Raw genomic sequence first — 16,095 nt, forward strand, 5'->3', positions numbered from 1 at the left:
ATATTAATAAAAAATAAGATCTTTCCCAGTTTGGCACACACCATACTATCAAATGCATGTTCTTCGGTGGTTATTTCTAAAAAATGTCCCTGAATCTATCATGGGCAATGGAAGCAAAAGGAAGAACTCAAACTACAGTAATCACTTGAATCATTTGTTAAAAACATACTGATAATGAAATTTAAAGTTACAATAAAAGACATACCATTTCAGAATATAAAAACAATTTCACGTCTACCAAGTTTTAATGTTAAAGGCCCATTTTACATACAGTACAAAACTGATAGAAATAAATGAATGGAGTAAGAACAAAGTCTCTTAAAAAACTTGTACGGACAACATGGTAGTTCTTGTTATATGCTTGGTCTTTTCAAATCTGTGTTTTTAAGAACAGAGCCAGAGCACTCAGGATTGGCATTGGTCATTTACTAAAAACACATGCTGAGAGATTCACAATACTGAATAGGCACAAATCCCTATTTTCTCACTACTGAGGTACACAAGGGTTAATCCTGTAGCCTTGTTGAGCCATCCCACATACATGGTGACATCTAGCCCCACTGAAAACCGTGAGAGCTTCCCCACTGGTGACAAAGGTGGCAGGATTTCACCCACAGTTTTAACTATTTCTTTCCCAAATCCTGGGAGATTTAGGGGGTCACCTTCACGATCTCCCTGTCCACGGCTGGTCTGAGACACCCAAGACTATTTCCAACCACGGTGTTGCCTGCCCATTATAATTTTTCATGGCCAGCTCAGTAGTTTTAAAACAAAATCACATTAACTTCTTTGAAGATCTTTTAGTTCATCTTTTTTTGTTAAAAACATTGGTTGCAGAACAATAGTTTACCATACAGTATCAACAAAATGCACTCAATTTACATGCACAAGGTAATAAACAATGGTACATGGACTTAATATTGTCATTTTTAAATGACCACTACTACAACAGCTGAATTTAGCTACGTATTTGTTCTTGCAAGCTCTCAAAAATAATGAGAATGAAGTTAGTGTTCCAATTTTAATCAGTCAGTGAAGTACAGAAGCTTGAATATTGCCTAAAAATTTCAATACCAGTATTGTAATGGGAAACACTGCTGAAACTACTCCGTGCAAAGTACCATACGTTAGAGTATGGTACTTATCTTCAGCAACATGTTACACTTTGATAAATATTAATTTGACTGCTATCCAAAATGCATTTTATGTGTTCTCCATCTTAAAAAAAATAATAAATAAAAGGGACTAATTATAGCTTTGTAAAGAAAAAAAATAGGAAAGAACAGTAGTCAAAAGAAGAAAAGCTTCTTGCGAACTGAATACATATGCAGAGGAAGAAAATCAAAGTGTCCTTTCCAGACAAGACAACTACTACTAGGTGATCAATTTTAAAGCATCCAAGCACCACAGAAAACACAAACTTATACTGGAAGGAAGATTATACTATCCTAACAAGGGACATTTGAATTGATACTACAGATTAAGGGGATACTAACAGAAAGTTTATGAAAAGTCATCTTTATCTGGGAAGTGCAATTTTGAGACACAGCTTTATCAGTACTATCTCAAAGCTTATTAACAAGTTGATAGAATTTCTTGGTTCCTTCTTCATCCATTAGGATTAAAGGGCTGGTACTGCTGTGGCAGGGCCTCTGGAAGTGGTCAAGAGGGAGATGAGTTTTACCACCAAGGAGGCGAGCTGCTAATCAAACACGTTAAACAAATAAGGGCTGCAATAATAAAGTCTTTCCAACAGCAAACAAAACACTTAGTTTCATGGGATTTAAGGTAATTGTTACTATCTTTGCACAGATTAGAAAAACTCATCTAAGGATGCAGAGCTGCCAAAATAAAGTGCCCTAGCTCTACCCTGCTTTTGGGATCTTCTTCCATATTGTACATAGAGAGGATCCTCTTCTTTGTAAGCAACTATTAGGAATTTATGATTACAGTACAGATGGGTCATATACTGAAATATTAAAAATATTTAATATGGTAATTGCAACTATAACTCATCACTCACCAAGAAACATAAAAGATTATACAGGGATGCAAATAAGTAAAATTAATAAGGCAAAAAAAGGAAAAAACCCACAAATCTGCTTTTCCAATAAATGCCTTCACAGCTAAAGTAATAAACAAAGGTCTAGTTTTAACTGTGAATTATATTCTGCAAATCAGATCCACTAATCCAGACTGATTTTTTTCCCCAATTTGACTATCAGAGAAACCACCTGTTAAGCATTTTTGACATGAGCACTCATTCATCTTAAGATAGCTTTCAACAGAAAGATTGAGACCACCAGATTGAGTTTCTAAATGAGGAAACCATACCTGCAAACATTTGCAAATAAAAAACCCAGTAGATTTTAATTTAGCTATAGTTGCATGAACATGCATAAATATGCATAAATTCAGATATGTATCCATTTGTTCTACTCATGTCCACTTCATACATTCATTCCATACATCTCAACTAGCATTCATCTCTCACCACTTTCACTCCATCCCATCTTCCTACCCAACGTCGTTACTCATATACTACCCAGACAACTCACTCCTCCACCAACCCCCCCCATTCACTCCAGTCATTCTGCATACACACCCAATACCCACTCATTCTATGTATGCAGCCCCACACCCTCCGACTATACATGCACACCTGCCCACTTCACACACCCATGTATGTTCCACCCACTTGTGCTGAACAATCTCACCCACCCATTACATACACAAACATACCCTTGCACCTCATACCCAATGCAGTCCATGCAGTCATCCCATCACCCACAAAACCCTCTACCAAGCCAGCTCCCACATTACACAAGAGGAGGGAAAGCATACCATAGGCTTCACCGTTCATAGACAGAGCCCAGGGCAAGGATGGGGATTCCAAGCGTGGAAGTTCCATCCCTCCTGATAAACATCCCAGGCCTATGATTCCCTAATTCTTTTCCTTTCTCCCCCATTACTCCCCGTAATGGCCTCCCACACCTATGTGCCTTTGGGAGGACCGGCTACCTACTATCTCCAGTGTTTGGGGGACTGCCGGGGGGGGGGGGGGGGGGAACACTGTCTAATCCACCCCCTGACTCTGCAGGCATTAAGCTCAGCTGGCTCCAGCCCTGGCTGCTGAAGAAAGTTCCACCCCCATAGGAGGAGTTTGCCAGCAACAGTGGGGTATGGAAACCCCACCCACTGAGTAGAGCTACTCCTGAAGTCAGCAGAGCTCAGTGCCTGGGAGGCTATGTCCCTGCCTCTAAAGGCCGTGGGACTCTGTGGGATTTGGGAGGCAATGGGTTCACTGTTTGCAGGTCCCCAAAGACTAGAGATAGGGAGTCAGCCAGGTACCGTATTGAGACCTATGGAGGGGAGGGGCAGGTCATCAGGGCCCGTCCCAGAAGACTCCTAAGGTAAGAGGAAAGCTGGGGCCAGAGTGGATAGGGTGATGTCAGGGGCTAGAGACTCATGGGAGGGCAAATGCACGTAGGCAGATGGGGGAGGTCAAGGGGACATGGGGAGCTGCAGAGCTGGCAGGAAGCAGCAACTCCCCAGCCAGTTCTAAGACCAAAGAGCTGAGCATTTCACCAGCCCTCAAGCCTTTGCTTACCCAGCTAATAGATAGTGGAGCACAGTTCTTGTGCGCTCCGCAGACTGAAGGACCAGACTATCCATCAGCTTGTGTAGCAGCTCCAATTGGCTCTCCTTCCCCATGATGCAGATGAATAGGAAAAGACAAGCAAACAAAGACTATTTCCCATATATTTGAGGTTTTCCCCACAAATCCATATAATGGTTTGAAAATCTGTAGTCTACAGGAAAACATGTAGAACTGGCAGATCTGGAAAGTGTCCAGAGTTGGCACACTGAAATCTGATTTAATTTGACTGAAACCGATCTTCAAGTTATATCCTTCTTGGACAGGACACAGCACTGGTTCATACCCTTTGCACGAAGTGTTCAAAACAATAAGGGAGCAACCTCATTTTTTGTCCTGTGCACTCATCTGGAAGAGACTTCCTGTATCACCATCTCAAAGATAACTCTCCTTTTCCAATTTCATCTTAAGACATCCCTCCCTTGTCTACAGCTCTTCTCAACCTATCTGCTATTCTGTACAAAACAGTTTTATTGTTTTGATCCAGTTGCCAGTAGCACATAATTACTCCATTGGGGCTCAGCTGGAATTCCTGGAGTTTAGTTAAAGTTCAGAAAGAGAGGAAAGTTATGCTTACTGGAAGTAGGTGCTGTAACTTATTTGAGTAGGTGGGTTAGATGAAAGAAGGGATATTCCACAAACTAACTTTAAACTTGATTCTCAAAATACTGCTTCAGGAAAAAAAATAAATGGGTGACTGTGTATAAACTCTGAAGGAAGAACCTGGTAACAAGGCACCACCTATAAACACTTACCTCGTCAAGAAGTGATGGCGTGTAATGGATGGCTTGCAGGCAATATTAGCTAGAATTGTGAAGGAGTGCAAACCAAACAGTGGGGGGTAGCTGAAACAGGTCTATCCTCAGGCAATGTGAAATGGCGGCTCAAAGGAAAAAACTGCAAGAATGCTTTATGACCTCATTCCAAATCACCCGCCAACTGGCCCCATTGATAGTCTGGATTGGAGGACCTGAGCAGCAGCAAAAGGACCCTTTTTGGCATGCATTTACAAGTTAGGCAGCAGCCACGGAAACCCAAAATCTGCACAGTACATCCAGAGCAGGCAATTAAGTAATAATCCTGTTACAGGATGAAGGTGAGAGGGAATCGGTAAACGTCAGTTGCTACTATAAGTGAAAACATTTCAACAATTTACATTAAATAAAAAGCTAAATGGTATCTTATAAAAAGATGTACTGAATAAGACAAAGCTACAATAAATTAGTGTACTCATAAAACATGCTGAATGTTTTGTTCCCAAGTCTATACATTGTTACTGTCAGTTAATTCCTAAATATTCTGACAGCATAATTGAATAATTGAGGTACATTAGTTTACATTTTTATTTGTATTGTAAAAAGGTTAATTTTTCTCTTCCAGTTTTTTTTCTTCATCTCCAAAGAAGAACAAAGGAAACATTCCTAAAAGGCAGCCAATGGTCACTCCAATAGCTTTACCCTAAGGGAAAAAAATGGAGAAAAATTACCAGGGTTTTCACAGTCCAGTTGCTACACATTTGCACAGTGGTAGCACTCCCAATCAGGAAATAGGTCCTATTACACTAGCCACTGCAATAGCACATAATTAGGAACCAACCCTGTTCTGAAGTGCTTACAATACAGGAAGACAAAAAAGATATAAACACGCAAGGACAGCAATCAGGGTAACATGTCAAATTAATTCAATGGGTTTTTGTTTTGTTTTTTGCCCCAAGTCAGGCAACATACAAAGAGTGGTGAAGAGGAATATATATATGCAAGTGGACAAGGCTGGCAGTGGCAAGGCACAAAGAGTTGGATACACACCATAATAAAAGAAGACAGTGTGAATAAGTAGTGGGGGGGAGGGGCAGAACTATTAAGGGGCTTGAACGAGAGCCCAAGAACTTGAATTTCTTGTGATGGAGAAGATGACAACAGTGGAGGGATTCAAAAAAGGGGTGGCATGGTCATAATGACAGGCAAGGAAGATACCTTAGCAGCTGCACTTTGAATGGAATGGGAGGGAGTGAAGGAGGTGTCAGGGAGGCCAGAGAAGAGGAGGTTATTGTAATCAAAATGGGAGATGAGGGCCTGTAAGATTTTGCTGCATGTACACAAAGAAGTAGGTCAGATTTCACAGACGTTATGGAGGAAGAACCCGCAAGATTTGGGCCCACATGTCTAGGTCAAAGGAGAAGTCAAAGGTGATGTGCAGGTTAGATCATTGAGCAAAAAAAATACGGTCATATTGTGAAGTGACAAATAAGGGTGGAGTGGGAAGGTTTTGGGAGGAAATACAGTGAGTTCAATTTTGGCCATGTTAGGTTTAAGTTGATGGTACGAGACCTAGAAGATGTTGTCAAAGAGAGATGCTGGCTAGACGGAGACAGCAGAAAAACAGATTTGAGAGTCATCGGCATGAGAATGGAAGCTGAATCTATGTGAATGAATGAGATCTTACAAAAAGATGTGTAGGAAGAGCAGTAGAGTAGCTCTACAGTTAACTTCGTTTAAAGTTCCAGAAGTCAGACTCTCACAATTTTAACATTTGGGATTAGCAATTAGCATAGGAAAACCCTAAATGCTAGAGGCTGATGAGTGTGCCACTGAAAACATTTAGTAACTGTACATAAGGCTAGAGGATTCATTGCTTCTTTTGCTGCTGGTGGTGTTGCATACAAACACACACCCCTCCATAACTACTTTTCCTAGATAAATGCTGTAATTTTTTTTACCCTAATTTCCATCAAGGTAAACTATTCCTACATTACTTTTTCAGCTCTTGCTGGGATATTTCCTTCATCTTGCAGCTCTAGCCTTTATCTCATCACAATGAAATTTGTCAGTTTATTTCTGTGGCAATTAATTCCCCCCCATTTTAAATGAGTCAATATCAAATACTTCAATTTTTAATAAAATAAAATAGCCAATATTTTCTCTCTGTAAGATGATGAATATCCAGTAATTCTGAAAATGATTTCTATCCTCAGTCTAGGTAGTGGATATTCCTTTAACATGCACATTTTACTTAGAGGAAAGTTTTTTTTTTAACATACAGATTTATACATAAATTAAGGCTTGGAATTAGTTTTGTTCACACTACAGATATATTGCCAGAAAGCATTTAGTAAGTCTGACACGGACAATTAATATAGATACCAAACTTCCTAAAGGACAAGTACTGCCACCCATCACATTGACTGACTACCCACCTAATCTTACCATCACAGCCAGAGTTCACAGACATATGCAGATTGTGCGGCTATTTTCCACCCCATCCCTACTGCAGCCTGCCTCTAATCATCCAGACTCCTCCAGATCTACCGCCCCTCTCCCCCGGCCCGCTCCCTGGCCCAGATCTGCTTCCCCCCAACTTGACACAACAATATTTAGTATTTACCAAATACCAAAAGCTAAGTATTTGATATTTGGGAGGGGGGGGGGAAGGATTCTGCCCATCCCTGCTAATGACCAGTGAAAAGTACACACAAACTATACATAAATATATTTACCAGGTGTGCACTGAGACGTGTTTGCCACATATCTGCTTGCTTGGGTGTCAGATCAGGAATTGACAGGCCCATTCTCGAAGCCAGAGCTTCAACATAGCCTGCAAGACTAAAAAAAGAGCCACATGTTAGTAGTACTCAGGCTTTTGGATTTGAAAATATATTAGCTGGAGTAATGCACAACTGAAGTTAAATTATTTGTGCAAAAGTAGTACTAACTTATACTGAAAAGTTTTTCTTCTTGCATGCTGTACTGCTAACCCGCCAGTTTGGCATATAGAAGAAAATATTCAGACTTGAAAGTTCACATTTACATGGTAAGCGAATACTTTTGACTAATTCACTCCCTAATTAGTCAAACCTTCCAAAAAAACCAAACCTTCACGTAATAAGTCCTGGACATTATTGTAGTTTGGCACATTTTACAGTAACATTTATGAAAAAAATATTTCACCATTTAGCAATGTCTTTTTCAGTACTAGAAAAAAATCCAGAACATAAGAGCTTCCCTCTCAACAGTTATTCATGGAACATTCTATCATATCATATATATTTGTGCTTTAATAATCAGTTGCTGAGGCAGAAATTAATGTTCAATATGTTTTTTTCCTATGGAAAAGAAATCTGAAAAGTCACACACACTAATTTACCACTGATAACTACTCAAGTCTGGAGTCTAAAGACATCTTTCCCCCTCTTATGTACTATTACATTTTAAGAAAAAGGTATAACTGTAAAATAAAAGTTACATTCCATTGTAATTCTGAGTGTTCAGCATATTTACCATAACCCTTATCATACAAGTAACTACATGGCAAACAAAAGTTACCTTTTTTAAAATGGAACTGATAAAATAAGGGTTTCAGATAAAAGTTCTTCACAGAGTTAACTATCTATTTAGCCTTTTGCAGTATTACAGCTGTGTTGGTCCCTGGATACTAGAAAGACAAGCTATGTGAAGTAATATATTTTATTGGACCAACTTCTGTTGGTGAAAGAGACAAGCTTCCGTATTTACACAGATCTTGAAAGCTTGTCTCTTCCACCAACAGAAGTTGGTCCAATAAAAGATATTACCTCACCCACTCTATCACTTTTGTAATTCTCAAGGCACATTAATACTTGCAAAATACATTAAAATTCTATGAGGCACTGTATTTGTAGATTGCCCCTCCCAATACAGGTAAGTCATTCCAAAGAATTACTAGTTTATATGCAATTCTTCAAGTTTTTCAGTTTTCCAAGGGAAAATTGTTATTACCATGAAATTCTCTATGTAGAGATTCTAAAAGCCTGTTACCGCTAGTCAAAGCTTTGGCAATATTCCAAAGCTTGTCTGGAACTTTAGCCACTTGCTGGGAAACACTTGGTATTATCAGTGCAATGTTATCCCACTGAAGAGGAATGCAGGTTAGGAACGTTTTTTTTGCTTTTAACCAACTTATCTATCTGGAGGTTAGTCTCACTTTTATGGTTAGGTGCAGATAGCGGGCTGCTACATAGTAAAGGTGGTGGAAGTGAGTTTAGGAAGCACTTGGCCTGACAAATAAGCCTCAAAGAAAATAGTTATGGAGCTCTAGGTTGCACAAGTCCTCTGGAAATAAACACCATAAAAAGAAGTGTATTCCAAAGATGGAGGCCAGCTGAACAAACCTGCCTGAAAGCAGATTGTTGGGATGTTCCAGTTCACCTGTCTAGGCACACTAGTAAACTACATTAGATGGACTGAAAGATGCAGAGTCTATTCAAACTATAACAAAGTCAAGTTTATAGATTAGGACTGAACAGTTTATAACAGCTTCCATATTTTTTCCTGTATATGAAAAGTTATTTGAAGATACTAACACTAAAGGATTCTCACTGTGGGCTTTGTTCTTCCAGAATGAGACAGCGTTGAACTAACTGAGGGTAAGACAGCACATAATGCTATCCAAAGATCTTGCCCAAAGTCTCAAATACTGACCCTACACACTGCTGATGGCAACTTCATATTCTAGCACAGAATGTATGTCATGCTGAGATGATCAAGGAAATTTTTAAGAAACTGCTCTAAAAAAAGCATAGCATGAAAAATATTAAAATGTTGGATTTATGGCATTTTAGTTATGTTTCTCTTATCTGCACACAGTTTTTCACTTTCTGGCCATTTCATTACATTAATACAACTTGAACATTAACAAACTAACCTTAGGGTCAAGTTTTGAGCTGGTTCTCTACTGAGTCTCCACTTAGACATGCACAAAAACACATATATACATACAAACGTGGGTCCACACTTTGCAGGTACAAACATTTGTGCAAACACAATCCTAACCCTTACCAGTAGGCAATTGTTTCATATTTGCATCTACAGAACACATTGAAATGAATGGGTTTTGTGAACGCAAGTTCTGTTTGCAACAACGGGTGCAAATTCTATTTATCATCTGCAAGGTATGTGAATATACCTTTTAATGGATACAGCAAAACTTTTAAAGCTAAACTTTAGCTACTTTGCTATATTTTCGGAATGGCACAAAGGCTAAAATACATTCCGAAACGGGAAGAGAAATCAATGTGAGTAAAGATATCGTAATTCCAGCTACTGTAAGAAACAGATTAAGAACTTACTTACCTCATAGTAACTGCGGTTCTTCAAGATGTTCTGCACATGTGGATTCTACTTATGGGGTCCATGTGCCCCAGCACAGGAGTTTGGAACATTTTCACTAGCAGTGTCCAGTAGACATCACACATGTGCCCTGCATGCCCTCGTGTTCCTGCCCCCTCCAAAAGGCACAAAGGTCACAGCAACTTCAATCACTATTCAGTTCCTTTTGCCATCCAGAATCCTCATTTATAAGACTCTAAGCTGTGGGTCCGGTGGGTGTGCCATGGGATCCACATGTGCGGAAAATCTCAAAGAACAACAGTTACTATCAGGTAAGTAACCATTCCTCCTTCTTCGTGGTACTGCACATGTGGAGCCCATTTATAGTTATTAGCTAGCAGTTACCTGTAAGAGGTGAGAGCTAGGACTGATCGGAAATGAGACTGCAGAACAGCTCTACCAAAATAGGGATCAAATCTTGAATCAGTAACTAACGAATAACGTTTCGTAAATGTATGAGCTGAAGACATGGTAGCTGTTCTATATATTTCCTATATTAGAACCTGACTTAAGCACACTATCTATGAAGCTTATGCTCTGGTGGAGTGGTTCGAATGCTTGACAAATGTCTCTTCTTGTTAATATCATAAGCAGTTCTAAGACAGGCTATACCCATTTTTAAAGTCTTTGTGATGAAATAGCCATCCCTTTTGATTTAATCATCATAAGCAATGAAAAATCTTGACATTTTATGAAATGATCTGGTGCTATCTAGGCAATATAACAGGGACCTCACATCTAAAATACGTAATTTAGATTCAGCAGGTGAAGAATAAGGCTTTTGTGGGGAGAAACTGGTAAATGCCTGAACTAATTGATATGAAAATCTGATAGTAGTTTGGAAATAAAAGATGGATGCAGTCTCAGTTACTCTACCCACGTGAAAAAATGTGTATGGAGGATGAATCCATATGGCTTGAAATATGCTTCTTCTACCAGCTGATGTTAATTGGCACCAGGAATGCTACCTTCACTGTTAGTAGATAAATTGGACAATTTGATAAAGGTTCAAAGTGGAGATGTCCATAAGTGAAGAAAGCACTACATTTAAGTCCCATATTGAAGCAATCTTTCTCACAGAAGGAAAAAAAGTGTGAACAAGCTGTTTAATAAATCTATTCACTGATTTATGAGAAAAAAATGTATCTCCCTCTTCTGGAGAATGAAATACAGATATCACTGCCAAATGGACTTTGATTGAAGAGATAAATAGTCTTGAGTGCTTTAAAGATAAGAGGTAATCTAATATTATTGGAACTGAACACTGAGATGGAGCATAACCTTTAGACCTTGCCCATAAAGTAAAATGTTTCCATTTGGCTGGGTATTTAGCCCTAGTGGATAATTTTCTATTCTGAAGAAGAATGCTCTGTATGTCTGAAGAATGCTCTCTGTCTGTTGAGGACATCCAGATATCATCCAGGCTGTGAAAGGCAGAGAGGCTGGATTTGAGTGGAGACTCAGACCGTGATTCTATGATAACAGGTCTTCCAGAACTGTGAATGTGATCAATTGATGATATGATAAACTGATGACAGTAGCATTTGATCTGAGAATCAAAACTGGCAAGGTCAAGCCGGAGCCACCTGTATAATTCAAGTCTTTTCTTGCCATATTGTTTAACACTCTCGGAATTAGTGGAAATGGAGAGAAAACATACCTCAAACAGTGTGACCAAAGAAATCATGAATCGTCTGTTAGAGATTTCAGATTCTTTCCTGCTCAAGAGCAAAATATCACACATTTCCTATTTTGAACTGATGGGAAATAAGTCTATCTTGAAAAAATCAGTTTGCTATTGCATTTTTTAAATTCCCATTTGTGAGATAAGTACATTTTCCTGCTCAGTGAGGCCACTAGACCGTTTTTTCTTTTCTGGGAGATGAAGAGCTGTCAGTTTGATGTGATTCTGAATGCACCATTCCCAAAGTTTTATGGCTTCTTGGCAAAGACGACCTGATCTCGTGCCTCCGTCTGTTTAAGTAATAGGCAGCTATGGAATTGTCCACGAGAACTTGGATATAGTAATTCTTTATGACAGGTAGAAATGCTTTGCAAGCTAAGCTTACCACCCTTCATTCAAATACATTTATGTGAACTGTGGATTCTAGATACGTTCAGACTCATGGCCTCTGGTCTTGATTTGCATGTGTTCCCAGCCCATCTTGGATGCATATGTTATCAAAGTTTTGGATGCAATCAGAGGGGCAAATGGAATTCCTGCACATACATTTCCATGTATCAGCCACCATTCCATCGAGAACAAAATCTGATCTAGGATTAGTGTTCTGTTATTTTCTTTGTTGGCCCTGTCTTGTAGGAGGTGACTTCTGGGTACTCGTCTGGCTCTGTCAATCTGTTTTTCACTTCAGCAGGTGGGTATTGTATTCTGACAATCAAATGGCAAATCTTCAATTGTCACTTGCACTTCTTTTGGTAAACCTGATGCAGAGAACCAGGGTGAGCATTGCATCATGATACCTGTAGCCACTGAACAAGCACTCAAATCAGCAGCATCTAACGTAGCTTAAAGAGAGGTTTTAGCAATAAGCTGCTCTTCTTCACAAATAGCTTTAAACTCATCTCTACTCTGAGTGCAATTTGTCCTTAAACTCCGACAGTCTACCCACTGGACATAATCATATTTAGCATGATTTGATAATTTGCTATCCTGATCTATAAAAATGCTGAAGAGTAAATTTTCTTTAAAAAAAATTCAGCCTCCTTAGGGATAGATTTTCCAGTCTGTTTTGATCGTTCATTGGCTGCAGCAAGCACCAGTGGTGATGAAGCGAGATGATGATATGACAGTAAAGATACTCAAATCCTGGAGGGCACCTGATATCTATGATCAGCGTGTTTTGCAATCGCTGAAATGGAAACAGAGGTAGCCCAGAAATCTTTTGTTGGATCCGATATTCCTTCATTAATAGGTAGTGCAAACCTGCTTTGGGATGCTGACTGCAGAATATCAAAAAGTTTATGTTTTTCCTGAACTGTCACCATAGTAACTTCTAGTGTTTTTGTCATATACTTCCTCAAAGATTTAAAAATCATCAGCTGAAAGTGGTGTAGCCTATGAAATGGTTTCATCAGGTAAGAAAAAAGATCAGAAGAATTGTCCTGTTGGGCTGGTATTTCACCATCACTTACAATTTGTTATTTCTCTGCATCTTGAACTTCATGAGGAGAGAGATCAGAATTATAAGAGTTTGTAGCAGATGACTCATGAATAGATTTCATATACTGTGGGAGAACTTGTTCCTCAAAATTGCAACTATTGAGGCCATGAGGGACAAATATGGCCATGGTTGTGGACCATATGGAAAGAAGTGGAGGGAATCAAGGAGCATAGTAATAATTAGCATCCTCAGGCTAAATAGGAAGGTCCTTTCCATATGTCCGTCAAGACTTTTTTCTTTGCGTTCGTGCAATTTCCTTTTTGGTGAAGGATTCCTGTCAGAGTCTGAAGAGGAATCAGAGTCTTTGGATGAAGAAACCTCTAATGCAGAAGCCATAAAAGGGGGTGGAAGGATTTGAGTAGGACTTAAATCCTTAATTGTATCGACATGCTGGTTCAAAGCAATTTTCTTTAGCGGTCCTCTGGCTTCGTTTTGAGGAGGGGATGTGTTTGGTACAAAGATTGGGGAACTTCCAGGATTGGCGATTCCAGGTTTGGCAAAGACACAAAAGAAGCTTTTGGAACTGCAAATTTAGTTGTAAAAAGGTCCCTGCAGTGAGGGTGTTGTAGATGCCTCTCCCTGCTTTGAAGCTTCCTCAGCAGCTGAAACGCTTGCCCAGAAGGGACTTTGATCAATACTGCTGTGCCAACGAGGGAAACACTGCAGAAGACTGTAGTCCTGACCACTCTGATGCTGAAAGAGAGAGTGCTGCTGAAGCCTGTGCCAAAGAGGAGGAAAACAGGTGACTGTCTGAATTCTTCTTCCTTTGAGATCTTTTAGCTGAAGAGGAAGAGGAAGATTTCTGTCACAGCTTTGTGCTCTGCTGCAGCACAACAGAGCGCCACTGCACTCTCAGCACTGGCATAACACTGGCATAAGCTCCTTTGAAGAGCTCCCCTGCCCTCCCAGCCGCAGAGACAGGATTTGGTGCTGCGAAACGGAAACCTGGCCTACACTAAAAAAGCAGGTAAGTTTAACTACACTGGCCAGGGGTGCGACAGCCGCACCCCTGAGCAGTGCTATTAAACTGACCTAAGTCCCTGTGAAGACAGTGCTAGGTCAACAGAAGAATTCTTCCATCAACCTAGCTACCGCCTCTTTGGGAGATAGATTACCTACGCCAATGGGAAAACCCCTTCAGTCAGTGTAGGCAGTGTCTACACTGAAATGCTGCAGCAGTACAGCTGTGCCATGTCATCCCTGGGCTTGTCTACAATTGAAACACTACAGTGGCACAGCTTTAGCACTTCAATGTAGATGCTACCTACTCCATTGGAAGGGGTTCTCCTGTCAGCATACGTAATCCACCTCCACAAGAGGCAGTAGCTACGTCAATGGAAAAATTGAAGGGAAGCACTGTCTATACAGAGACTTAGGTTGGCTCAGCTACATTGCTCGGCAGTGTGGATTGTTCATACCCTGAGCGACATAGACGGATCAATCCCAGTTTTCTAGTGTAGACCAGCCCTTAGGAGTCAGAGTCACTCAGAGCAAGTCTACATTTAAAACGCTGCAGTGAACTGGAGGGCTTCTCCTGTCAGGGTACTTAAACTACCTTCCTAAGAGGCTGTAGTTACGTGAAATGGAGAATACTCCCGTCGACTTAGCGTGGTCTATACCAGGGAGTTAGGCTAATTTAAATGCGTTGCTCAGGGATGTGGATTTTTCACAACCCTAGGCGATGTAGTTATACCAACCTAATTTCCTAGTGTAGACCTGGCCTTAGTCCTCTGACAGCAGGGGTCCCTGGCTGCTCTGATGGACTCCGCTGAGTCTCTTTTGTCTTAATTTCTCCTGCGTTAGGTGCCACATTTCTGCTGACCGGAGCACCGGAAAGGTAAGTTGTGAACATCCAACACAGATCTCATAGATCTTTCCGTAAGAAAAAGTCTGGACTGCCTCTACTTTTCGTGCGCTACTTGAAGGACTTGCAAAAAAATCACACTCAGCGTGGCCATGTTCCTCACTTAGACAGTAAAGGCATTTATCGCAGGTGTCAGTCAGAGGAATGATCCCACCCCAGGAGAGACGTGGCTTGAAGCCTGGAGATCTGGGCTCTGCCATAAGCTGCTGCCTTTAAAAAACAACTACTGCTAACAAGCTAACTGAAAGGATAACCAATATACTCACAAATATAAATAAAGTAACTATAAACAAATTAACCCCCAACTATCAGAGCAATTACTAAATAATAAGATGGTTACAGAGGGACACTATGCGTATGACACGAGGGGTGGTGGGGAGAAGTGTGAAGATCTCTAAAACCTAAAAATGAGACGGAAGTACAGCAAACACTTTGACTATAATATTTAGTGAACAAGTGCATTGCTTTTCCAGTGGTTGTCTTAGATATTTCAGGCAGGAAAAGCCAAAACACAAGCTGACAGTATCTAGAAACAAAAAACTTCAGCCACTTGTTGTACATAATATAAATGATTTCCAGTTGTTATAACAGTCAAAGCATGGAAGGATGTTGACTAGTGAAATGCCTAAATATATGCTGTACCATATGAACTATTTAGAAGGAACTGAGTGGCAGTTGGGATCACTGTGCCCTTTATGTACTTGGGGAATGGGGGGGATGAGGGCATGCCGGGCAACCCCCTCCTGGACACTGCTACTGAAAATGTTCCAAACTCCTGCACTGGGGCACATGAACACCATAATTGAGAGCCACATGTGCAGTAATTCGAAGAACGCAGCTTTATTTCTGAGAAACACCAGGAGAGAAGGGCAATTATTTTGGTATCTTTATGGGTATCTGGTTTGTTAATACACATTTCAAGAATTAGAAACACCCAAAGGGATTTCTACAGTATATTAAGCTTTGTTGGGTGGGGGGGGTTTGTTTTGTTTTTTTTGAGATCAGGCAATAACATACTTCAAGCAAAATCCAGACTTACCCAAGTCCAGCTAAATCTGAAACAAGATTTCCCAAAGCCGCAGCTGAAAGATTGAGAAACAGAAAAGCATTATTTTACAAAACCCACTGACAAAAGAGGTACTAAGATATATAGCATGAGTATCCAGAGTAAGTTTCTTCTCTTACACTAGGATTTCTTTTAGCAGCACAATTTGTAACAGTAGATCTAGCAGAGCTTTAACACCATAGGTG

General features: G+C 40.1%; 1 protein-coding gene across 1 annotated transcript in view; it reads right to left on the reverse strand.

Moving 5' to 3' along the window:
• Positions 1–207: 207 nt before the first annotated feature.
• Positions 208–16,095, reverse strand: part of TMEM65 (transmembrane protein 65) — a 55,741-nt gene continuing 39,853 nt past the window's right edge. Inside the window, exons 5-7 of the mRNA XM_034763576.1 lie at positions 15,884–15,926; positions 7,152–7,257; positions 208–5,116 (exon numbers count right to left, since the gene is read on the reverse strand). Of these exons, the coding sequence (XP_034619467.1) occupies positions 5,021–5,116; positions 7,152–7,257; positions 15,884–15,926 (245 nt within the window). The 3' untranslated portion in view covers positions 208–5,020. The remainder of the gene's footprint in view (positions 5,117–7,151; positions 7,258–15,883; positions 15,927–16,095) is intronic.

The sequence above is a fragment of the Trachemys scripta genome, chromosome 2, assembly GCF_013100865.1.
Source record: "Trachemys scripta elegans isolate TJP31775 chromosome 2, CAS_Tse_1.0, whole genome shotgun sequence".
Classification (NCBI taxonomy): Eukaryota; Metazoa; Chordata; order Testudines; family Emydidae; genus Trachemys; species Trachemys scripta.